The 25,198-nt window shown below is 48.5% G+C and overlaps 1 protein-coding gene across 7 annotated transcripts in view; it reads left to right on the top strand.

Annotated features, from left to right (window-relative positions):
- The window catches only part of LOC135547618 (DNA-binding protein SATB2-like), a 127,765-nt gene that overhangs the window by 21,917 nt on the left and 80,650 nt on the right, over positions 1-25,198 (top strand). For all 7 annotated transcript variants that reach the window (XM_064976783.1, XM_064976779.1, XM_064976780.1 and 4 more), the window contains one exon: positions 12,767-12,985. In XM_064976783.1, the coding sequence (XP_064832855.1) occupies positions 12,767-12,985 (219 nt within the window). The remainder of the gene's footprint in view (positions 1-12,766; positions 12,986-25,198) is intronic.

Here is a 25,198-nt window from a genome sequence, read left to right as displayed (position 1 = left end):
GAGGGAGAGACAGCGAGAGAGAGAGAGGAGGGGAATTTGAAAGAGGAGGTGAGAGAGAGAGAGAGAGGAGGGGAATTTAAAAGAGGAGGTGAGAGAGAGAGAGAGAGAGAGAGAGAGAGAGAGAGAGAGAGAGATGGAGGGGAGATGAACGAGAGGGAGAGAGAGAGGAAAAGAGAGAGGAGGTGAAAGAGAGGGAGAGAGGGAAAGAGAAAGAGGAGGTGAATGAGAGGGAGAGAGGGGAAGAGAGAGAGGAGGTGAATGAGAGGGAGAGAGGGAAAGAGAGAGAGGAGGTGAATGAGAGGGAGAGAGCGGGAAAGAGAGAGGAGGTGAATGAGAGGGAGAGGGAAAGAGAGAGAGGAGGTGAATGAGAGAGAGGAGGTGAATGAGAGGGAGAGAGGGGGAAAGAGAGAGGTTGTGAGAGAGAGGGGAAGAGAAAGAGGGAGGTGAATGAGAGGGAGAGAGCAGGAAAGAGATAGAGGAGGTGAATGAGAGGGAGAGAGCGGGAAAGAGAGAGGAGGTGAATGAGAGGGAGAGAGAGGGAAAGAGAGAGAGGAGGTGAATGAGAGGGAGAGAGAGGGAAAGAGAGAGAGGTTGTGAGAGAGAGGGGAAGAGAAAGAGGAGGTGAATGAGAGGGAGAGAGCGGGAAAGAGAGAGGAGGTGAATGAGAGGGAGAGAGGGAAAGAGAGAGAGGAGGTAAATGAGAGGGAGAGAGTGGGAAAGGGAGAGAGGTTGTGAGAGAGAGGGAAAGAGAAAGAGGAGGTGAATGAGAGGGAGAGAGCGGGAAAGAGAGAGAGGAGGTGAATGAGAGGGAGAGAGAGGGAAAGAGAGAGAGGTTGTGAGAGAGAGGGGAAGAGAAAGAGGAGGTGAATGAGAGGGAGAGAGCGGGAAAGAGAGAGGAGGTGAATGAGAGGGAGAGAGGGAAAGAGAGAGAGGAGGTAAATGAGAGGGAGAGAGTGGGAAAGGGAGAGAGGTTGTGAGAGAGAGGGAAAGAGAAAGAGGAGGTGAATGAGAGGGAGAGAGCGGGAAAGAGAGAGAGGAGGTGAATGAGAGGGAGAGAGCGGGAAAGAGAAAGAGGAGGTGAATGAGAGGGAGAGAGAGGGAAAGAGAGAGAGGAGGTGAATGAGAGGGAGAGAGCGGGAAAGAAAGAGAGGTGAATGAGAGGGGAGGTGAATGAGAGGGAGAGAGCGGGGAAAGAGAAAGAGGAGGTGAATGAGAGGGAGAGAGGGAGAGGGAGAGAGAGGGAAAGAGAGAGAGGAGGTGAATGAGAGGGAGAGAGCGGGAAAGAGAGAGAGGAGGTGAATGAGAGGGAGAGAGAAGGAAAGAGAGAGAGGAGGTGAATGAGAGGGAGAGAGCGGGAAAGAGAGAGAGGAGGTGAATGAGAGGGAGAGAGAAGGAAAGAGAGAGAGGAGGTGAATGAGACGGAGAGAGAGGGAAAGAGAGAGAGGAGGTGAATGAGAGGGAGAGAGAGAGGAAAATACAGGAGGTGTACAAGAGAAGGGAGAGACAGTCTCTTTGGCCTTACACAGTTCCACCCTGTCATTTGACTGCACAATTCTAAGAATGAATATGAGTTGGCCGATGGCACCAGTATTACAAATGATGATGGAAACTCTTGAATACTCTTTGCTCTGTGTCTCGTACAGTGTAGGAAGGTTTAGAATTACACGTGTGTGTTTGTGTGTTTCACGGATTGTTTATAGGTGTGTTCATTGCTCTGTAGTATTGTCTCATCAGTAAGGGTGGGTCTGTATTTTTCCTTTGTGATCTTACGTCTGTGCCTGTGCATTTGTTGTGTCTGTGTGAGACTGTGAAATTTAGGAGTAGCCACTTATGAATTGTAGATTAAACCTTAGTGTCCAAGATAATCAAGTTAGTGAATTTCAAGTGAGTTTGTATCTAAATAGCTGCTCAAAGTCTCAAAAATGCCTCTGTGTCTTCTCTGTTATCAAAATGCCTCTGTGTCTTCTCTGTTATCAAAATGCCTCTGTGTCTTCTCTGTTATCAAAATGCCTCTGTGTCTTATCTGTTATCAAAATGCCTCTGTGTCTTCTCTGTTATCAAAATGCCTCTGTGTCTTCTCTGTTATCAAAATGCCTCTGTGTCTTATCTGTTATCAAAATGCCTCTGTGTCTTCTCTGTTATCAAAATGCCTCTGTGTCTTCTCTGTTATCAAAATGCCTCTGTGTCTTCTCTGTTATCAAAATGCCTCTGTGTCTTCTCTGTTATCAAAATGCCTCTGTGTCTTCTCTGTTATCAAAATGCCTCTGTGTCTTCTCTGTTATCAAAAGGCCTAGCAAGATGGCCGTCTCTGGGACAGATATTTAATTTCTTATCGACTCAATATTAACTGACGCTTTTATCTCACTGTTGATCTGCCAGCACCATATAAGTATCACAATATATGATACAGTAGGATATTAATTTGAGACAGTTTGGTACAGCAGGGAAATGTGAATTATTATGTGAGTTATACTTAATGGAAATGTTTGTAGGGGTTGATAAAAAAATGTACATTTTCAAAGTGGAAATTCCTAACTTCAGAAGCCTTTTTAAACCTCAAATACACTACACGTTTTACATGTCCTGCCCAGGAAAGTTACCCTGCAACAGGATGATCAAATTCAGATCCAACATCTGTTTCTGGTGAACCTGACAAGGCCAAGTCATCTAACAGTTATATCTGGCCTGTTAGATAGATCGGTTTATTCCTCATGAAATCCGTTTATATATCGACCTTTCATAAGAACAGTTAGTAACTTTTGTCAACATACAGTGTATATACAATGTGGAAGTGCTTCTTAACCATTACACAACTATGTGTGTCTGTGTGTGTGTGTCTGTATGGGTGTGTGTGTCTGTATGGGTGTGTGTGTCTGTATGGGTGTGTGTGTCTCTATGGGTGTGTGTGTCTCTATGGGTGTGTGTGTCTCTATGGGTGTGCGTGTCTGTCTGTCTGTGTGTGTATATATGTGTGTGTGTGTGTGTATTCATCCGTGCTTGCATTTGTGTATGCACTCATATTTTCCCTGTAAGTCTAGACTAGGCCATGGCACTCACCCACACACACACCCATACAGACACACAGCCCCCTCCCTACAGCCACACAGCCCCCTCCCCACAGGCACACAGCCCCAACCCATACAAACACACAGCCCCAACCCCACAGGCACACAGCCCCAACCCCACAGGCACACAGCCCCAGCCCCCTCCCCACAGACACACAGCCCCCTCCCCACAGACACACAGCCCCCTCCCCACAGACACACAGCCCCCTCCCCACAGGCACATAGCCCCAGGCACACAGCCCCACACCCCCTCCCTACAGACACACAGCCCCAACCCCCACAGATACACAGGCACACAGCCCCACAGCCCAGCCCCCTCCCCACAGGCACACAGCCCCCTCCCTACAGACACACAGCCCCCTCCCCACAGGCACACAGCCCCAGCCCTACAGACACACAGCCCCCTCCCCACAGGCACACAGCCCCCTCCCTACAGACACACATCCACAGCCCTACAGACACACAGCCCCCTCCCCACAGACACACAGCCCCAGCCCTACAGACCAGCCCCCCTCCCCACAGCATACAGCCCCTCCCCACAGGCATACAGCCCCCTCCCCACAGGCACACAGCCCCAACCCCCTCCCAACAGACACACAGCCCCAGCCCTACAGACACACAGCCCCAGCCCCACAGGCACACAGCCCCCTCCCCACAGGCACACAGCCCCAGCCCCGTAGGCACACAGCCCCAGCGCCGCCCCCCCCAACCCCCAACCCCCTCCCTACAGCCACACAGCCCCAACCCATTCAAACACACAGCCCCAACCCCACAGGCACACAGCCCCAACCCCACAAACACACAGCCCCAACCCCACAGACACACAGCCCCAACCCCACAGACACACAGCCCCCACAGCCCCAACCCCACAAACACACAGCCCCAACCCCACAGGCACACAGCCCCAACCCCACAGGCACACAGCCCCAACCCCACAGACACACAGCCCCAACCCCACAGGCACACAGCCCCAACCCCACAGACACACAGCCCCAACCCCACAGCACCAGCCCCCCCACAGACACACAGCCCCAACCCCACAAACACACAGCCCCCCCCACAGGCACACAGCCCCCTCCCTAGCCCCCCCCTCCCCACAGGCACACAGCCCCCTCCCCACAGGCACACAGCCCCAACCCCACAGGCCCAGCCCCAACCCCACAGACACACAGCCCCAACCCCACAGACACACAGCCCCAACCCCACAGACACACAGCCCCAACCCCACAGGCACACAGCCCCCTCCCCACAGGCACACAGCCCCCTCCCCACAGGCACACAGCCCCCTCCCCACAGGCACACAGCCCCCTCCCCACAGGCACACAGCCCCCTCCCTACAGGCACACAGCCCCCTCCCCACAGGCACACAGCCCCCTCCCCACAGGCACACAGCCCCCTCCCCACAGGCACACAGCCCCCTCCACACAGGCACACAGCCCCCTCCCTACAGACACACATCCCCAGCCCCAATAATGACACTATGACACATGGGTGGCTCTGCTCTCGCTACAGGTCCACAGGCCAACAGGCATTGTCTGGCTCTGGGTTTCATATTTAATATACGCCACATTCTTACACTCTATCCATAATTCAGAAAGATGAATGTTTCACCAGATCACCAAATTTGACTGAAAAGGGATTGTCGTAGATATTGCTACTTTTCAGTGAGGCTGCTATTGTTAGTGGGTTTGGTCTGCCTCGTCTCGAGACAGGAACTTAATAATAGTCAGGACATTGGAGAGGCAACACAATGTCCTCTGGGGTGTATCAGCCTCCTCCTTATTGGTTCAAGTTGACTTCACTGGGTCTCCACAGTAACAAACATCACATTAAAGAGGGCAGGAGAGGAGAGGTTGTATCGAATTAACTGACAGAGAGTTGAAGGGAGCGGAGGTCAGTGTGGCAGGAAGGAAGATATGATTCAACGTTATGCAAAAGAGAAAGCTATCACCTCTGAACCTTATTCACTGTTGCTACACAACTTCCCATTTACCATGATATCCTTCCTGGTGGACGACCACACACTGGGCTAGCTAGTGTAGTTGGTGAGCTCCACTGTGTTACCCCCGTTGGTGAGTTCCACTGTGTTACCCCCCCCGTTGGTGAGCTCCACTGTGTTACCCCCCCCGTTGGTGAGTTCCACTGTGTTACCCCCCCCGTTGGTGAGTTCCACTGTGTAGTTCCCCCCGTTGGTGAGTTCCCACCCCCGTTGGTGAGCTCCACTGTGTTACCCCCCCGTTGGTGAGCTCCACTGTGTTACCCCCGTTGGTGAGTTCCACTGTGTTACCCCCCGTTGGTGAGTTCCACTGTGTACCCCCCCATTGGTGAGCTCCACTGTGTTACCCTCCCCCTGTTGGTGAGCTCCACTGTGTTACCCCCCCTGTTGGTGAGCTCCACTGTGTACCTCCCTGTTGGTAAGCGTCACTGTGTACCTCCCCCTGTTGGTGAGCTCCACTGTGTACCTCCCTGTTGGTAAGCGTCACTGTGTACCCCCTCCCTTTGGTGAGCTCCACTGTGTACCCGCTTCCCCCTGTTGGTGAGTTCCACTGTGTTACCCCCCGTTGGTGAGTTCCACTGTGTTACCCCCCCCCCGTTGGTGAGTTCCACTGTGTTACCCCCTGTTGGTGAGTTCCACTGTGTACCCCCCCATTGGTGAGCTCCACTGTGTTACCCTCCCCCCGTTGGTGAGCTCCACTGTGTACCCCCCCCCATTGGTGAGCTCCACTGTGTACCTCCCTGTTGGTGAGCGTCCACTGTGTACCTCCCCTTGTTGGTGAGCTCCACTGTGTACCTCCCTGTTGGTAAGCGTCACTGTGTACCTCCCCCTGTTGGTGAGCTCCACTGTGTACCTCCCTGTTGGTAAGCGTCACTGTGTACCCCCTCCCCCTTTGGTGAGCTCCACTGTGTACCCCCTTCCCCCGTTGGTGAGCTCCACTGTGTACCCCCTTCCCCTTTGGTGAGCTCCACTGTATACCCCCCCCCCATTGGTGAGCTCCACTGTATACCCCCCCTCTGGTGAGCTCCACTGTGCACCCCTCCTCTCTGGTGAGCTCCACTGTGTACCCCCTCCTCTCTGGTGAGCTCCACTGTGCACCCCCTCCTCTCTGGTGAGCTCCACTGTATACCCCCCTCTGGTGAGCTCCACTGTATACCCCCCGTTGGTGAGCTCCACTGTATACCCCCACCGATGGTGAGCTCCACTGTGTACCTCTGGTGAGCCCCCCATTGGTGAGCTCCACTGTGTAACCCCCCTGTTGGTGAGCTCCACTGTGTACCCCCCCATCTGGTGAGCTCCACTGTGTACCCCCCCTCTGGTGTGCTCCACTGTATACCCCCCCACTGGTGAGCTCCACTGTGTTACCCCCTGTTGGTGAGCCCCACTGTGTTACCCCCCCCTGTTGGTGAGCTCCACTGTGTACCCCCCGTTGGTGAGCGCCACTGTGTACCCCCCGTTGGTGGGCGCCACTGTGTTACCCCCCCCCGTTGGTGAGCTCCACTGTGTACCCCCGTTGGTGAGTGCCACTGTGTACCCCCGTTGGTGGGCGCCACTGTGTTACCCCCCCGCCACTGTTGGGTGAGCTCCACTGTGTACCCCCGTTGGTGAGTGCCACTGTGTACCCCCCGTTGGTGAGTGCCACTGTGTACCCCCCACTGTTGCCACTGTGTACCCCCCCGTTGGTGAGCGCCACTGTGTACCCCCCCGTTGGTGAGCCCCACTGTTTGGCCCACGTAAAGTTTCTTGTTAATCTTGCCAAGGCTAATGTTTTTCATTTATTATTCATTTAGAAATTTCATCCAAACTCGGAATTCCTCTTTGATTGGGTATGTATGGGCTGTTTTTTTGTTTTTGTTTCATAGTTGGTGGTGTGTTTCTGTTGGTGGGAGAAGAGAGGGAGAGAGAGACCACAGCATGAAAACATTGTCTTGGTGGGGACTTATATGACAGCGTTAGCAGGGACAAAGAGACTAGGTCTGTAAAAACAATCAGGGGAAGAGGATGGAGATCGTCCTTCGCTTTCAAACACGTCTTATGCTTAGTTTTGTTTCCTTTGTCACATTTCTTGGTCCTCCGTCTTGCTCCCAAAATTAGGTCATTCCTATTTTCCTCCCTACTTATTTGTAGGCAGTAAAAGAAGGTCAGATATGCCTGTGGTCAAAATAAAATATATCTTTTGTACCTTTGGTAATTCTCTCTCTCTCTCCTCTCTCTGCTCAGCTCCTTCTGCTCCCTCTCAATTCAATACAATTCAATTGACATGGCAAGTTCATTATTACTTACATTGTCAAAGTATACATATCTAAAAATAAAAAATATATTTATATATAAAATATATATAAATAAATGTTGGGACCGACAGCTCTCTCTCGCAATACCAGTATGAGAACACAATACCAGTATGAGAACACAATACCAGTATGAGAGAACAACACCAGTATGAGAGAACAATTACAGTATGAGATAACTATTACAGTATGAGAGCACAATACCAGTATGAGAGCACAATACCAGTATGAGAACACAATACCAGTATGAGAGCACAATACCAGTATGAGAGCACAATACCAGTATGAGAGCACAATATCAGTATGAGAGAACAATACCAGTATGAGAGCACAATACCAGTATGAGAACACAATACCAGTATGATAACACAATACCAGTATGAGAGAACAATACCAGTATGAGAGAACAATACCAGTATGAGAGCACAATACCAGTATGAGAACACAATACCAGTATGAGAGCACAATACCAGTATGAGAGCACAATACCAGTATGAGATGAGAGAACAATACCAGTATGAGAGAACAATACCAGTATGAGAGAACAATACCAGTATGAGAGAACAATACCAGTATGAGAGCACAATACCAGTATGAGAGAACAATACCAGTATGAGATGAGAGAACAATATCAGTATGAGAGAACAATACCAGTATGAGATGAGAGAACAATATCAGTATGAGAGAACAATACCAGTATGAGAACACAATACCAGTATGAGAGAGAACAATATCAGTATGAGAGAACAATACCAGTATGAGAGAACAATACCAGTATGAGAGAACACAATACCAGTATGAAAGCACAATACCAGTATGAGAGCGCAATACCAGTATGAGAGAACAATACCAGTATGAGAACACAATACCAGTATGAGAGCACAATACCAGTATGAGAGAACAATACCAGTATGAGAGAACAATACCAGTATGAAAGAACAATACCAGTATGAGAGAACAATACCAGTATGAGATGAGAGAACAATATCAGTATGAGAGAACAATATCAGTATGAGAGAACAATACCAGTATGAGAGAACAATACCAGTATGAGAGAACACAATACCAGTATGAGAGCACAATACCAGTATGAGAGCGCAATACCAGTATGAGAGAACAATACCAGTATGAGAGAACAATACCAGTATGAGAGAACAATACCAGTATGAGAACACAATACCAGTATGAGAGAACAACACCAGTATGAGAGAACAATACCAGTATGAGAGCTTTGGCAGACCAATATTAGTGATCCCAGGACACTGCACTGATGCATCCAGCAATGCACGTATGAACAGACTCACGAACACACACACACACACACACACACACACACACACACACACACACACACACACACACACACACACACACACACACACACACACACACACACACACACACAAGTTACTCCTGATTGACTATGTGAGTGGCGTGGCTAGAGGAGAGAGTGGAGACAGAGAAGGAGACAGAGAGGGAGAGGGAGGGAGACAGAGAGGGAGAGAGAGACGGAGAGAGAGACACCACCCCACCACCCTACAATCCCACCAGATAGCCAGATAGTGATATTTTTGCTGGTATTGAGAGGGAGACGGGGAGTGAGACGGAGAGTGAGACAAAGAGGGAGAGAGAGGAGAGAGAGAAGGAGACAGAGAGGGAGAGGGAGACAGAGAGGAGACAAAGAGGGAGAGAGAGAAGGAGACAGAGGTGAGACAGAGTGTGAGACAGAGTGTGAGACAGAGTGTGAGACAGAGTGTGAGACAGAGTGTGAGACAGAGTGGGAGACAGAGTGGGAGACAGAGAGGAGACAAAGAGGGAGACAGAGAAGGAGACAGAGAGGGAGATAGAGAAGGAGACGGAGAGAGAGACGGAGAGAGAGACACCACCCCACCACCCTACAATCCCACCAGATAGCCAGATAGTGATAATTTTGCTGGTATTGAGAGGGAGACGGGGAGTGAGACACCACCCCACCACCCTACAATCCCACCAGAAAGCCAGATAGTGATAATTTTGCTGGTATTGAGAGGGAGACGGGGAGTGAGACGGAGAGTGAGACAAAGAGGGAGAGAGAGGGAGACAGAGAAGGAGACAGAGAGGAGACAAAGAGGGAGACAGAGAAGGAGACAGAGAGGGAGACAGAGAGGAGACAAAGAGGGAGACAGAGAAGGAGACAGAGAGGGATAGAGACGGAAAGAGAGACACCAACCCACCACCCTACAATCCCACCAGATAGTGATAATTTTGCGCAAAAACAAAAGAGTTCTAGGCAGAAAATGGACCAGCCCATCAGGTATTTGCCCGAGATGCCAGATGTCCAGTCCGCCTCTGGTGGTGAATGTGCTGCTGAAAAGGCAAATCAGGCAGCAAATCCAGGAGATGCAGGCGAACATAACGAAGAAACCACTGTTCATGATTCCACTTGTTCTCAAAGAGGCCGGCACGATTAGAACTCAGATCATGAATATAAGTATTTTAAACACTGGGTGCAATATTTACATGTTGACTGTTGACCCTTTATTGGGTACTATTTGTGTATATACAGTGCCTTGCAAAAGTATTCAGCCCCCTTGAACTTTGCGACCTTTTGCCACATTTCAGGCTTCAAACATAAAGATATAAAACTGTATTTTTTTGTGAAGAATCAACAACAAGTGGGACACAATCATGAAGTGGAAGGACATTTATTGGATATTTCAAACTGTTTTAACAAATCAAAAACTGAAAAATTGGGCGTGCAAAATTACTCAGCCCCCTTAAGTTAATACTTTGTAGCATCACCTTTTGCTGTGATTACAGCTGTAAGTCACTTGGGGTTTGTCTCTATCAGTTTTGCACATCGAGAGACTGAAATTTCTTCCCATTCCACCTTGCAAAACAGCTAGAGCTTAGTGAGGTTGGATGGAGAGCATTTGTGAACAGCAGTTTTCAGGTCTTTCCATAGATTCTCGATTGGATTCAGGTCTGGACTTTGACTTGGCCATTCTAACACCTGGATATGTTTATTTTTGAACCATTCCATTGTAGATTTTGCTTTATGTTTTGGATCATTGTCTTGTTGGAAGACAAATCTCCGTCCCAGTCTCAGGTCTTTTGCAGACTCCATCAGGTTCTTCCAGAATGGTCCTGTATTTGGCTCCATCCATCTTCCCATCAATTTTAACCATCTTCCCTGTCCCTGCTGAAGAAAAGCAGGCCCAAACCATGATGCTGCCACCACCATGTTTGACACTGGGTATGGTGTGTTCAGGGTGATGAGCTGTGTTGCTTTTACGCCAAACATAACGTTTTGCATTGTTGCCAAAAAGTTCAATTTTGGTTTCATCTGACCAGAGCACCTTCTTCAACATGTTTGGTGTGTCTCCCAGGTTGCTTGTGGCAAACTTTAAATGACACTTTTTATGGATATCTTTAAGAAATGGCTTTCTTCTTGCCACTCTTCCATAAAGGCCAGATTTGTGCAATATACGACTGATTGTTGTCCTATGGACAGAGTCTCCCACCTCAGCTGTAGATCTCTGCAGTTCATCCAGAGTGATCATGGGCCTCTTGGCTGCATCTCTGATCAGTCTTCTCCTTGTATGAGCTGAAAGTTTAGAGGGACGGCCAGGTCTTGGTAGATTTGCAGTGGTCTGATACTCCTTCCATTTCAATATTATCGCTTGCACAGTGCTCCTTGGGATGTTTAAAGCTTGGGAAATCTTTTTGTATCCAAATCCGGCTTTAATCTTCTTCACAACAGTATCTCGGACCTGCCTGGTGTGTTCCTTGTTCTTCATGATGCTCTCTGTGCTTTTAACGGACCTCTGAGACTATGACAGTGCAGGTGCATTTATACGGAGACTTGATTACACACAGGTGGATTGTATTTATCATCATTAGTCATTTAGGTCAACATTGGATCATTCAGAGATTCTCACGGAACTTCTGGAGAGAGTTTGCTGCACTGAAAGTAAAGGGGCTGAATAATTTTGCACGCCCAATTTTTCCGTTTTTGATTTGTTAAAAAAGTTTGAAATATCCAATAAATGTCGTTCCACTTCATGATTGTGTCCCACTTGTTGTTGATTCTTCACAAAAAAATACAGTTTTATATCTTTATGTTTGAAGCCTGAAATGTGGCAAAAGGTCGCAAAGTTCAAGGGGGCCGAATACTTTCGCAAGGCACTGTATATTATTTCATTTTTTGATGAGAAAAATGATGAGAAAAATGACCATAGTCCGGACCTCGGTGTTCTCATATTTAAGGCCACGATCACATGGTTTATCCACCTTTGTTACTGCCAACAAAGTTGACTACAAATACAAAGTTGCCAATGTATTTGCAGTTGATACAAACAAGCGACTTGTGAAAATGAAAACCGATATGTCTGCATTACGATGTAAATACAGTAGGCTATATGCCTATGTAAATCATATTGAGATACATGTCATGTTCAATCAATTGAGTTCTATTTTTCTACTGTCTGTAATTTGTCTTGATATACACTGAGTGTACAAAACATTAGGACCACCTGCTCTTTCCATGACTCAGACTGACCAGGGGAATCCAACTGAAAGCTATGATCCCTTATCCCCTATGATCAATCAGTGTAGATGAAGGGGAGGAGAAAGATGACATAAGGGTTTTTAAGCCTTGAGACAATTGAGACATTGATTGTGTATGTGTGCCATTGAGAGGGTGAATGAACCACACAAACAATTTAAGTGCCTTTGAGCAGGGAAGGGTAGTAGGTGCCAGGTGCATCGGTTTGTGTCATGAACTGCAATGCTGCTGGGTCTTTCACGCTCAACAGTTTCCTGTGTGCATCAAGAATGGTCCAACACCCAAAGGACATCCAGTCAACTTGACACAACTATGGGAAGCATTGGGGTCAACATGGGCCAGCATCTGGAATGCTTTTCAGGGGGGGGGCAACTCAATATTTGGAAGCTGTTCCTAATGTTTGGTATACTCAGTGTATTCCATGATGTGTAGCCTAACATGTGAGCAATGATGTGCAAAATCTTGATTTAATTAATTATTATAGGGTAAGCATTAGAATAATCCGCCTCAGTATTTGCAACCATAGATGATACAATCTTTCTTGGAGCTGATCCATCGTCAGTATTGTGGAATAATTTTAATGATAAGAGAAAGCTTTCCTTCAATCCTATCAGTATTGACACATGCCTCAATGACACACTTAGCAAACGTTGGAAAGACGTATTGTTAAAACACTCCTAAGCCGAAATTCAATCGCTATCGGAAAACCTGACCCTAGTCAATTTCTCTCTCGCTCTCTCTCTCTCGCTCTCTCCCTCTCTCTCTCTCCCCCTCTCTCTCCCTCTCTCTCCCTCTCTCTCTCTTCCTCCCCCTTCTCTTCTCTCTCTCTCCTCTCTCTCTCCCCCCTCTTCCTCCTCTCTTACCCTGCTAGGCCCTTACCCTCTGGCATTAGCTCCCCCTGGTGGTTGGAGGGGGATGGAGCGCGGTGGTGGGGAGAGCCCCCGTATGCAGGACAGTCCTGAGCGGCGGGGGGGCAGCCCGGACCTCAGCGGACCTCCGCCAGGGAAGATGGGGCGTCTGGAGCGCAATGGGAGCCCCACTGGGCCATGTCTCCTACACCACAACGGCAACCCACACGGACCCCTGGGAGGTATGATACCCCAAAACACACCCACAGATAGATGCTGCTTTACACCAATCCAATGCTTTGAAATCCGTAATGGGGTGTGTGCAAGTGAGGAGAATCAGGATGCAGTCACACTCACAGTAGAGGCCTTCAAAGGTCCTAAAAATTGGACCCGTTCCCGAAATGGACCTGGGGCTTTTCCATCCGAACTCAATATGCATAAATTAATTAGTACAATATAGAGAACCGCATGCACTTTCTCATCCTACAGTTATAAACAACAACAACTCCATTCAGAATATTAAGTAGCAGCCTACCTGTTGGCTCTTGGTCGTTGTAGCCTGTCCTTCTCCTTTAACATGGTGCGATCCTCTATGACTGTAGCTTATTGCTGCTTTGATGACTTCTGATTGGCCAACAACAACAACATGCTACATGCGCCACTCTCATGAAAAGTAAAGAGCAGTAGCATAAATTATTTAATTTGTCTCTCTCTCTACTGCAGCAGTCACGTTTGGATCTATATGGGTCCTTCTAGACAAGTCGGTTGAAATTACACATACCGACATACCTGAGACCTGCGACAATCAGATCAGAGCTGACCCTGAACCTTGACATCATTTAGAATTCTGGTTCTGGATCAGGTCTCGGGTATTCTCTAACTCAAAGCCCTGAAAGCTCTTTCAATTCAATTCAATTCAAGGGGCTTTATTGGCATGGGTAACATGTGTTAACATTGCCAAAGCAAGTAAGGTAGATAATATATAAAGTGAAATAAACAATAAAAATTAACAGTAGACATCACACACACATTTCTTTGTCTCTGTCTTACTCTCTCTCTCTGGCCCTGACCCTCTGGTAACTGGGGCCAGAACTGGAGTTCTGGCCGTAATCGTACTGCACAATGCCATGCACTCTAGAGTTCACGAGGCTCATTGCAGTATTCTATAGGACTGTATAATAGGATGAGTTCCATCCTATACTGTGCCACGCTGTGTAGATCTAGGCCGCTCCATAGGAGTGGGAGCTATAGAACACTGAGGTTACTGAATAAAGTAGCGCTGTATGAAGCTGATTTATATTCCTCTCTAGGTTATCGATCGCTCCGCAAACACAAGGTTCTGAATGTATGAGTGGGAATATCCAGTACACACACACACACACACACACACACACACACACACACACACACACACACACACACACACACACACACACACACACACACACACACACACACTAGAGTATATTAGAGAGCAGACAGGAAACTTTGAGATGAGCATGAGGGGGTAAATAGGGGATAATGGTATCGGCTGTATGCAGACGACATGTCTTCTGTTTGCCATTGTAACAACTATTGACCAAGCTATGTTAGAGCTGCAATCAGATTTTTGTTACATTACAGAAAGCCCTTGTTGATTTAATTAATTTTCACAAAGTCTGCTGCCTCAGTTTGTATGATAGTTAATTTGCATATACTCTAGAATGTTATGAAGAGTGATCAGATGAATTGCAATTAATTGCAAAGTCCCTCTTTGCCCCCCCCAAAAAACATTTCCACTGCATTTCAGCGCTGTCACAATAGGACAAGCTGACATCATGTCAGTGATTCTCTTGTTAACACAGGTGTGAGTGTTGACGAGGACAAGGCTGGAGATCACTCTGTCATGCTGATTGAGTTTGAATAACAGACTGGAAGCTTCAAAAGGAGGGTGGTGCTTGGAATCATTGTTCTTCCTCTGTCAACCATGGGTAGACAAACAAAAACCCACAAATTCTGACAAACTCCAAGCATTGATTATGCAAGAATGGGCTGCCATCAGTCAGGATGTGGCCCAGAAGTTAATTGACAGCATACCAGGGCGGATTGCCGAGGTCTTGAAAAAGAAGGGTCAACACTGCAAATATTGACTCTTGGCATCAACTTCGTGTAATTGTCAATAAAAGCCTTTGACACTTATGGAATGCTTGTAATTATACTTGACACTGAAGCGGCAACCTTTGTGGAAATTAAAATTTGTGTCATTCTCAAAACTGTTGGCCACGACTGTACAGTCAACTTTCCTGCCAGATCTTGACTATGGTGACACCATTTATCAAAATGCAGCAGCCCCCCCCCCGCTTTATTAGACAGTAGGAGACAGTTTTAATACCCATCACTGCATCCTGTATCTGAAGGTCAGCTGGACCTAAAGTCCCGTAAATCCCTTCCTTACTCACATGTTGTTTACAAAGCTCTGCTCAACAAGCTCCAACAGACATACAAATTGAATCAAATTTTATTGGTCACATACACATGGTTAGCAATATTAATGTGAGTGTAGCGAAACGCTTGTGCTTCTAGTTCCGACAGTGCAGTAATATCAACAAGTAATCTAACAATTTTCCAACAACTACCTAATACACACAAGTGTTAAGGAATGGAATAAGAAGATGTACATATAAATATATGGAAGAGCGATGGCCGAGCGGCATAGGCAAGATGCAGTAGATGGTATAAAATACAGTATATACTTATGAGATGAGTAATGTAAGATATGTAAACATTCTTTTAAAGTGGCATTATTGAAAGTGACCAGTGATCCATTTATTTAAGTGGCCAATGATTTGAGTCTGTTTGTAGGCAGAAGCTTCTCAGTGCTAGTGATGGCTGTTTAACAGTCTGATGGCCTTGAGATAAAAGCTGTTTTTCAGTCTCTTGGTCCCAGCTATGATGCACCTATACTGACCTCACCTTCTGGATGGTAGCAGGGTGAACAGGCAGTGGCTCGGGTGGTTGTTGTCCTTGATGATCTTTTTGGCCTTCCTGTGACATCGGGTGGTGTAGGTGTCCTGGAGGGCAGATAGTTTGCCCCCGGTGATACGTTGTGCAGACCTCACCACCCTCTGGAGAGCCTTGCGGTTGATGGCGGGGAAGTTGTCGTACCAGGCGGTGATACAGCCCAATAGGATGCTCTCAATTGTGCATCTGTAAACGTTTGTGAGGGTTTTAGGTGACAAGACATATTTCTTCAGCCTCCTGAGGTTGTGTGGGTGGACCATTTCAGTTTACCCGTGATGTGTATGCCAAGGAACTTAAATGTTCCACCTTCTCCACTACTGTCCCGTCGATGTGGATAGGGGGTGCTCCCTCTGCTGTTTCCTGAAGTCCACGATCATCTCCTTTGTTTTGTTGATGTTGAGTGATGTTGTTGTTTTCTGACACCACACTCCGAGTGCACTCACCTCCTACCCTGTAGGCTTTCTCGTCGTTGTTGTTAATCAAGCCCACTACTGTTGTGTCATCTGCAAACTTGATGATTGAGTTGGAGGCATGCTTGGCCACGCAGTCATGGGTGAACAGGGAGTACAGGAGGGGGCTGAGCACGCACCCTTGTGGGGCCCCGGTGTTGAGGATCAGCGAAGTGAAGATGTTGTTTCCTAACTTCACCACCTGGGGGTGGCCTGTCAGAAAGTCCAGGTCCCAATTGCACAGGGCGGGGTTGAGGCCCAGGCCTGAAGCTTAATGATGAGCTTGGAGGTACTATCCCCCACAATCCCCCACAGCTTCCTTACATAGGTATTCATCTTGTTCAGATGGGATATGGCAGTGTGCAGTGTGATGGTGATTTTATCGTCTGTGGACCTGTTGGGGCGGTATGCAAACTGAAGTGGGTCTAGGGTGGCAGGTAAGGTGGAGGTGATATGATCCTTGACTAGTCTCTCAAAGCACTTCATTCAACATTCAACACCATAGTACACTCCAAGCTCATCATTAAGCTTTAGACCCTGGTTCTCAACCCCGCCCTGTGCAATTGGGTCCTGGACTTCATGATGACAGAAGTGAGTGCTACGGGGCGATAGTCATTTACATTTAACATTTACATTTAAGTCATTTAGTCATCCAGAGCGACTTATCTTCTGACATCCAGTGGTACAGAACTTTACAATAGTGCATCTAAATCATTAAGAGGACAGGACTGGGATGAGAAGGATTAATATCCTAGATATTCCTTGAAACATACCAGGTGTCTCCGGATGGTGATTGACTCCGCTGTCCTGGCCTGAGGGAGTTTGAAGCCTTGGGGGGCGAGGCGAACATTTTAACTGGTGAGCGAATGGCTTCCTCAGTCCACGGTAGGGTTAGGGAGGTTGTAATAGTCACAGTGGGTGAACGCAGTGCCCTTGCACTTCCTTATAAACTCCTCACAGAGCCTGGATACTGCAATGCCGTTCCCCTCTCTGAGGCTGCACCATGGTCTTGTAGCGGATCCCTTCAAAACAAGCCAGTGGAGAGGCGGATGGAGCGGGGTGGTGAGATCAACTTGGGAAGTTGAACACCAGACATCCTGCACTTCCTGAGTTGTTTAATGGCACAGGCAGAGCCAACAGCGAGTTGCAGTAATCAACGGGAGATGACAAACTCCTGGATTAGGACCTTTCCTGTCCCCAGGCAAAGTTTTAATGCACCACAGTTATGAAATGAACCTACAGGAACAAATTCCACCTGATTCCCTGGTTGAGATAACGACAGGGTGTTGAAGGACACAAGGTTCAGCGTGGGAGGATGTTCAATGGATTTGTATTTAATCCGTGACCGCGAGATCATGAAGGCAGTACACCCCGAGCTAACAAGAAACAACATCCGTCAACCTAAGGTTCAAAACAGCTTGAGGTGGTGATCCCAATCCACACTGATATTCTGTCAGACCAGAGATGCTGATTGGTCATCAGAAACAAAGGAGAAGATTAATTGTGTGTTGTCTGCATAGCAATGATAGGAGAGACCATGTGAGGTTATGACAGAGCCAAGTGACTTGGTGTGAAATCACAAAACACCAGTGGTGAGAAATAAAGAGACAGAATCTCGCCACGCCACCTTAGGACCCTTGTTAGAATTAAAGCGTAACAATCGGAAGAGATAGCAAATGGTTCAAGTTCGGCAATAGTTTAAAACCTGTTGTTAAATAGGAGAATTTATCTTTTTGCGGAGCGCCTCCCCATAAATAAAAGTTCATTAATGCACCAGTGAAATGAAATAATGGATTATTCTCTGAGAGAGATAAAGAGCTGGCCAAGGACGGCAGTTCAAGAGTTTTGGAGAGAAAAAATAAGGGGAACAGGGGACATCGAGGGATCGAAGGAGAGGTTTTAGAAGGGGAGAGGTGATAAGGGGAAGGTGATAGCCAGGGAGGGATGAGTTGATAAGGGGAGGTGAGGTAAGGGAGAAGGTGATAATGGGGAGAATAAGTGAAGGGGAAGGGGGGTGTTGGGGGCCAGGTCATAAGGGGAAGATCTGGGGAGAGGGGATAAGGGGAGAGGGATAGGGCAGTGTAGAGAACCAGGGGAGAGGTGATAGCAGGGGATCGGGGAGAGGTGATGATGGGAGAGGTGATAAGGGGAGAGGTGATTCAGGAGGGGGAGAGGTGGCAATTCCTAGGGTTAGAGGGGAGAGGTGATAAGGGGAGAGGTGATAAGGGGAGAGCAGTGACAGAGAGCTAGAGAGGAGGGATAAAATGAGGTGATAAGGGAGAGGGGATTTCCGCCGGCTGGGGAGAGGTGTTCTGTGAGCTCGCAATGAGTCAAGCCACGGAGGGGAGGGAGGACCGAGCCGGCCTGGAGGATAGGGGACATAGAGAGTGAAAGGATGCAGAAAGGGAAGATTGAGGAGGCAGAATCAGGAGAGGTTGGATAAGGGAGCAGAGGTGAAGAGATGATGGATGGAGAGGAGAGAGAGGGATAAGGGGAGAGAGAGCGAAGGTTGGAGACGGATGATACCATGGTAGGGGCAGTGATGGGAAGTGGGAGAGGTGATAGGGAAAAGGATGAAGTGGGGAGACTAAGAGGGAGAATGATTAGTGGAAGAACAGCATGAAAGATGGGTCAGAGGTGATTGCCTGATTGGGAGTAGGGGGAAGGTGAGAGGGTGATGGTCAATGGGGAGAGGAGTGAGAAGGAGGCAGAGAGGAATGAGTCAAAGGTAGGGGGGAGGTTAAAGGTGCCCAGGACTGTGAGAGGTGAGCCGTCCTCAGGAAAGGAGAGGTTATCAAGGCATCAAGCTCATTGATGAATGTAACTCTCCGAGGATGGGCGATAAATGATAAGGATGTTAAGGTGAAAGGGCTGGTAACTGGACAGGTGGAATTCAAAGGAGGCGATAGACAGATGGGGGGAGGGGAGAATGATAAGGGGAGATGAGTGATCCCGGGGAGACCCCGCTGACCAGAAGCTGATATGTGCGAGAACACGTGGGCGGACGATGGGAGCAGTGGGGAGAGTGTTATCTGTGGGATCCATGTGATAGTGCCAAGAAGTGAGGAGACTGGGGAGAGGCATAGGCTGGGGGGATGAACTCTGCCTTGTGGCCGCAGATCAGTTCCAGAGGCTACCGGAGACCTGGATAAGTTCCGCTGACCACCAGATTAGGGTGGCCGCGGCCACGCGGTGTGGAGCGTTTGTATGGTCTGTGCAGAGAGGAGAGAACAGGGATATAGACATAGGACAGGCTACAGAAGAGGCTACGGTGCAAAGGAGATTGGAATGACAAGTGGAAACGGAATGTTCAGAAAGTTAGGTAGAAGAATCTTATTGACTAAAATGATTGAAATGATAAGGGGAGAGGCTGATGGGGAGAGGCTGCGATGTTGACTTTGAGGCTAGGGTAGTGGCTGCGATGTTGACACTATAATCAAGGGGAGAGGTGATAAGGGGAGAGGCTGATAAGGGGAGAGGTGATATTGCGGAGAGGTGAAAAGGCTGGCTAGCTGATAGAAAAGCTCTAGGCTACACAATTGTCTTAGATACAAAGAGGCTATAAGGGGAGGTGATAAACAAATCAAACCGTTGACTGTAATAGTTTCTACAGTGCTGATAAGGGGCTAGAGGTGATAAAAGAACGACAATAGGGAACCTAGAAAATCGCTCTAGACTACACAATTGTCTTAGATACAAAGACGGCTATGTAGCTGGCTAGCTGATCAAACAAATCAAACCGAGTAGGTTATGAAGTGAAATGAAAATGTGATACTACCTGTGGAGCGACGCGGAATGGGGAGAAGTTCAATTCGGTATAAGTTCAGAGGCCTTCTTTGGTAGGAACAATGGTGGCCATCTTGAAGCATGGGGGACAGCAGACTGGGATAGGGAGCGATGGGGAGATGTCCCGAAACATACCAGCCAGATGATAAGGCATCCTCTGAGGAGGCCAGAAGCCTTGCGAGGGTTAACACGTTTAATGGTCGAATGGCTCCATCTATCCACGGTTTCTGGTTAGGTAGGTGAATAGTCACAGTGGGTACAACAGCACTTCCTTATAAACTCACTCACTGAGTCAGAATATAGATCAATGTTATTCTCTGAGGCTGCCCGAAACATTTCCCAGTCCCGTGATCAAAACAATCTTGAAGCATGGATTCCGGTTGGTCAGATCAGATGGGGAGCAAGACATCCCTCACTTCCTTGTTGAATTATAACAATATGAGATAGCAAACACATTCGCAAGGTTAACTCTTGAGGTCCCGCTTGTCCCCACAAAGTTTTAATGCACCACAGTTATGGAATACATTACAAACAAATTCCACCTGGATTCCCTGGTGCCGATAATGTAACGATCGTCAGAAGAAGTGGACCAAGGTGCAGCGTGGTACATGTTCATGATTCTTTATTTAATCCGAGAGGTGATGAAGGCTACACAGAGCTAACAAAAAACAACATCCCACAACCTAAGGTGGCAAAACAGGCTGCCTAAGTATGATTCCCAATCAGAGACAACGATAGACAGCTGTCCCTGATTGAGAACCATACCCGGAAAACATAGAAACACAAAACATAGAAATAAAGAACATAGAATGACCCAAATCACACCCTGACCAAACCAAATGAAATGACAGATGGGGAAAAGGCTCTCTAAGGTCAGGGCGTGACAGATAGGGCAGTTTAAAACTCTGTTGTTAAATAAGTAATTTATTTTTTGCTGTCTTGATGCAATTGTTCTCAGGGCACCATTGAAATGAGACAATGGTCTCAATTAGGTTCCGCTGAATAAATAAAAGTTCATAAATGAAGTGAAATAAAATAAAGGGAAAAGGGGTGATGGGGAGAGGGGGAGAGGTGATAAGGGGAGAGGTGATAAGGGGAGAGGTGATAAGGGGAGAGGTGATAAGGGGGAGAGGTGATAAGGGGAGAGGTGATAAGGGGGAGAGGTGATAAGGGGGAGAGGTGATAAGGGGAGAGGTGATAAGGGGAGGTGATAAGGGGAGAGGGGAGAGGATAAGGGGAGAGGTGATAAGGGGAGAGGAGAGGTGATAAGGGGAGAGGTGATAAGGGGAGAGGTGATAAGGGGAGAGGTGATAAGGGGAGAGGGGGGAGAGGTGATAAGGGGAGAGGTGATAAGGGGAGGTGATAAGGGGAGAGGTGATAAGGGGAGAGGTGATAAGGGGAGAGGTGATGAGAGATGGGGAGAGGTGATAAGGGGAGAGGTGATAAGGGGAGAGGTGATAAGGGGGGAGAGGTGATAAGGGGAGAGGGGGGATGAGAGATGGGGGAGAGGTGAGAGGTGATGGGAGATGGGGAGAGGTGATGGGGAGAGGTGATAAGGGGAGAGGTGATGAGAGATGGGGAGAGGTGAGAGGTGATAAGGGGAGAGGTGAGAGGTGATGGGAGATGGGGAGAGGTGATGGGGAGAGGTGATAAGGGGAGAGGTGATGAGAGATGGGGAGAGGTGAGAGGTGATAAGGGGAGAGGTGATAAGGGGAGAGGTGATGGGAGATGGGGAGAGGTGAGAAGGGGAGAGGTGATAAGGGGAGAGGTGATGAGGGGAGATGGGGAGAGGTGAGAGGTGATGGGAGATGGGGAGAGGTGATGGGGAGGGAAGAGGTGATGAGAGATGGGGAGAAGTGAGAGGAGATAAGGGGAGAGGTGATAAGGGGGAGGTGATGAGAGATGGGAGAGGTGATAAGGGGAGAAGTGATAAGGGAGAGGTGATAAGGGGAGAGGTGATGAGAGATGGGGAGAGGTGAGAGGTGATGGGAGATGGGGAGAGGTGATGGGGAGAGGTGATAAGGGGAGAGGTGATGAGAGATGGGGAGAGGTGAGAGGTGATAAGGGGAGAGGTGAGAGGTGATGGGAGATGGGGAGAGGTGATGGGGAGAGGTGATAAGGGGAGAGGTGATGAGAGATGGGGAGAGGTGAGAGGTGATAAGGGGAGAGGTGATAAGGGGAGAGGTGATGGGAGATGGGGAGAGGTGATAAGGGGAGAGGTGATAAGGGGAGAGGTGATGAGAGATGGGGAGAGGTGAGAGGTGATGGGAGATGGGGAGAGGTGATGGGGAGAGGTGATGAGAGATGGGGAGAAGTGATAAGGGGAGAGGGGTGATAAGGGGAGGTGGTGATGAGAGATGGGGAGAGGTGATAAGGGGAGAAGTGATAAGGGGAGAGATGATGAGAGATGGGGAGAGGTGATAAGGGAGAGGTGATAAGCGGAGAGGTGATGAGAGAGGTGATAAGGGGAGAAGTGATAAGGGGAGAGGTGATAAGGGGAGAGGTGATGAGAGATGGGGAGAGGTGATAAGGGGAGAAGTGATAAGGGGAGAAGTGATAAGGGGAGAAGTGATAAGGGGAGAGGTGATAAGGGGAGAGGTGATAAGGGGAGAGGTGATAAGGGGAGAGGTGATAAGGGGAGAGGTGATGAGAGATGGGGAGAGGTGAGAGGTGATGGGAGATGGGGAGAGGTGATAAGGGGAGAGGTGATGGGAGATGGGGAGAGGTGATGGGAGAGGGGAGAGGGAAGAGGGAGAGAGGGGAGAGGTGATGGGAGATGAGGGGAGAGGAGATGGGAGAGGGGAGAGGGAAGAGGGGGAAAGGGGAGAGGTGATGGGAGATGGGGAGAGGGAAGAGGGAAGAGGGGGAGAGGGGAGAGGTGATGGGAGATGGGGAGAGAGGGGGAGAGGGAATAGGGGGAGAGGGGAGAGGGAAGAGGTGATGGGAGATGGGGAGATGGGGAGAGGGGAGAGGGAAGAGGGGGAGAGGGGAGAGGGAAGAGGTGATGGGAGATGGGAGATGGGGAGAGGTGATGGGAGATGGGGAGAGGTGATGGGAGATGGGAAGAGGTGATGGGAGATGGGGAGAGGGAAGAGGTGATGGGTGATGGGAGATGGGAGATGGGGAGAGGGAAGAGGTGATGGGAGATGGGGAGAGGGGAGAGGGAAGAGGTGATGGGAGATGGGGAGAGGTGATGGGAGATGGGGAGATGGGAGATGGGGAGAGGTGATGGGAAATGGGGAGAGGGGAGAGGTGATGGGAGATGGGGAGAGGGGAGAGGTGATGGGAGATGGGGAGAGGTGATGGGAGATGGGGAGAGGTGATGGGAGATGGGGAGAGGGAAGAGGTGATGGGAGATGGGGAGAGGGAAGAGGGGGAGAGGGGAGACAGGGAGAAGGAAGAGGTGATGGGGAGAGGGGAGACAGGGAAAGGGTATAGGGGGAGAGGTGATGGGAGAGGGAAGAGATGATGAGGAGAGGTGATGGGGAGAGGGGAGACAGGGAAAGGGTATAGGGGAGAGGTGATGGGGAGAGGGAGGGAGAAAGAGAGAGAGGGGGAGAGAGAGGTGGGGAGGGAGAAAGAGGGAGACTGAGTTACAGCAAGAGGGAACTATGAGAGAGTGGGGAAAAATAGAAAGGTGTTAGAAAGAAGACGAGGTAGAGAATGAGGAAGAGAGTGAGAGGGGGAGAGAGAGAGAGAGAAGAGAGAGAGAGGAGAGAGAGAGAGAGAGAGAGAGAGAGAGAGAGAGAGAGAGAGGGACAGAGAGAAAGAGGGTGACTGAGTTACAGCAAGAGGGAACTACAAGAGAGTGGGAAAAGGGAGAAAGGTGTTGGAAAGGAGATGAGGTAGGGGATGAGGAAGAGAGAGAGAGGGGAAGAGGGAGAGAGGTAGAGAGAGAGAGGGGAAGAGGGAGAGAGAGAGAGGGAGAGAGAGAGAGAGAGAGAGAGAGAGAGAGAGAGAGAGAGAGAGAGAGAGAGAGAGAGAGAGAGAGAGAGAGAGAAGGAAGGGGGAAGAGAGAGAGAGAGAGAGAGAGAGAGAGAGAGAGGGGGACGAGGGGTGAGAGAGAGAGAGAGAGAGAGAGAGAGAACTACGAGAGAGTGGGAAAAGAGAGAGAGAGAGAGAGAGAGAGAGCTGGTTGGAGCTGCTCTGTGTTGACAGTTATATTGGCCTGTTGGGGGAAATTCACTTACTTGAATTGGCACAGAGAGCTCCAGTGTGTAATTCACTCCATAAGAGCCCAGCAAACTGGGAGCCGGGATGATTCATGGAGAGGAAGTAGAAATATAGCAATTTAAACAAATGAGAGATGATTAAAACAAGAGAGGGAGAGATCTAATGGTGTGTGTGTGTGTGTGTGTGTGTGTGTGTGTGTGTGTGTGTGTGTGTGTGTGTGTGTGTGTGTGTGATAGCTCTACTCTTATTATTAGTGCAGGGAGTTTGCCTAATGCTCAGACCCTCATTTCTTCTGAGAGCCTTAATTAATTAGTCGACAGGTGGCCTACAACCAAAAGCCTTTTAGTAAGAAGAGGAATATTGGTGGAGGAATTGAATTGTTGCTGTGAGCCAAAAGGATAGTGGGGCCATAGAGATGAAAGCCATAGAAAACCATGTGTATGGGCATCATGTGGGCATCGTTTAGGCCGCTGTGACTTTGGGAACGGTTACCATGGTTCCAGCTTTATCTATGAAACTAACTGGTAAGCTATAAGAAAACATCTACATTTACAGTCAAATGAGATGAGACATGTACAGTCAAATGAGATGAGACATACACAGTCAAATGAAGAGATGAGACATGGACAGTCAAATGAAGAGATGATACATACACAGTCAAATGAAGAGATGAGACATACACAGTCAAATGAAGAGATGAGACATACACACTCAAATGAGATGAGACATACACAGTAAAATGAGATGAGACATACACAGTGAAATGAAGAGATGAGACATACACAGTTAAATGAAGAGATGAGACATGCACAGTCAAATGAAGAGATGAGACATGCACAGTCAAATGAAGAGATGAGACATACACAGTCAAATGAAGAGATGAGACATGGACAGTCAAATGAAGAGATGAGACATGGACAGTCAAATGAGATGAGACATACACAGTCAAATGAGATGAGACATACACAGTCAAATGAGATGAGAAATATACAGTCAAATGAGATGAGACATACACAGTCAAATGAGATGAGAAATATACAGTCAAAT

The sequence above is a fragment of the Oncorhynchus masou genome, chromosome 10, assembly GCF_036934945.1.
Source record: "Oncorhynchus masou masou isolate Uvic2021 chromosome 10, UVic_Omas_1.1, whole genome shotgun sequence".
Taxonomy (NCBI): Eukaryota; Metazoa; Chordata; class Actinopteri; order Salmoniformes; family Salmonidae; genus Oncorhynchus; species Oncorhynchus masou.
Note: the sequence above shows the minus strand (reverse complement) of the source record. Positions and strands in the feature narration are given on the sequence as shown.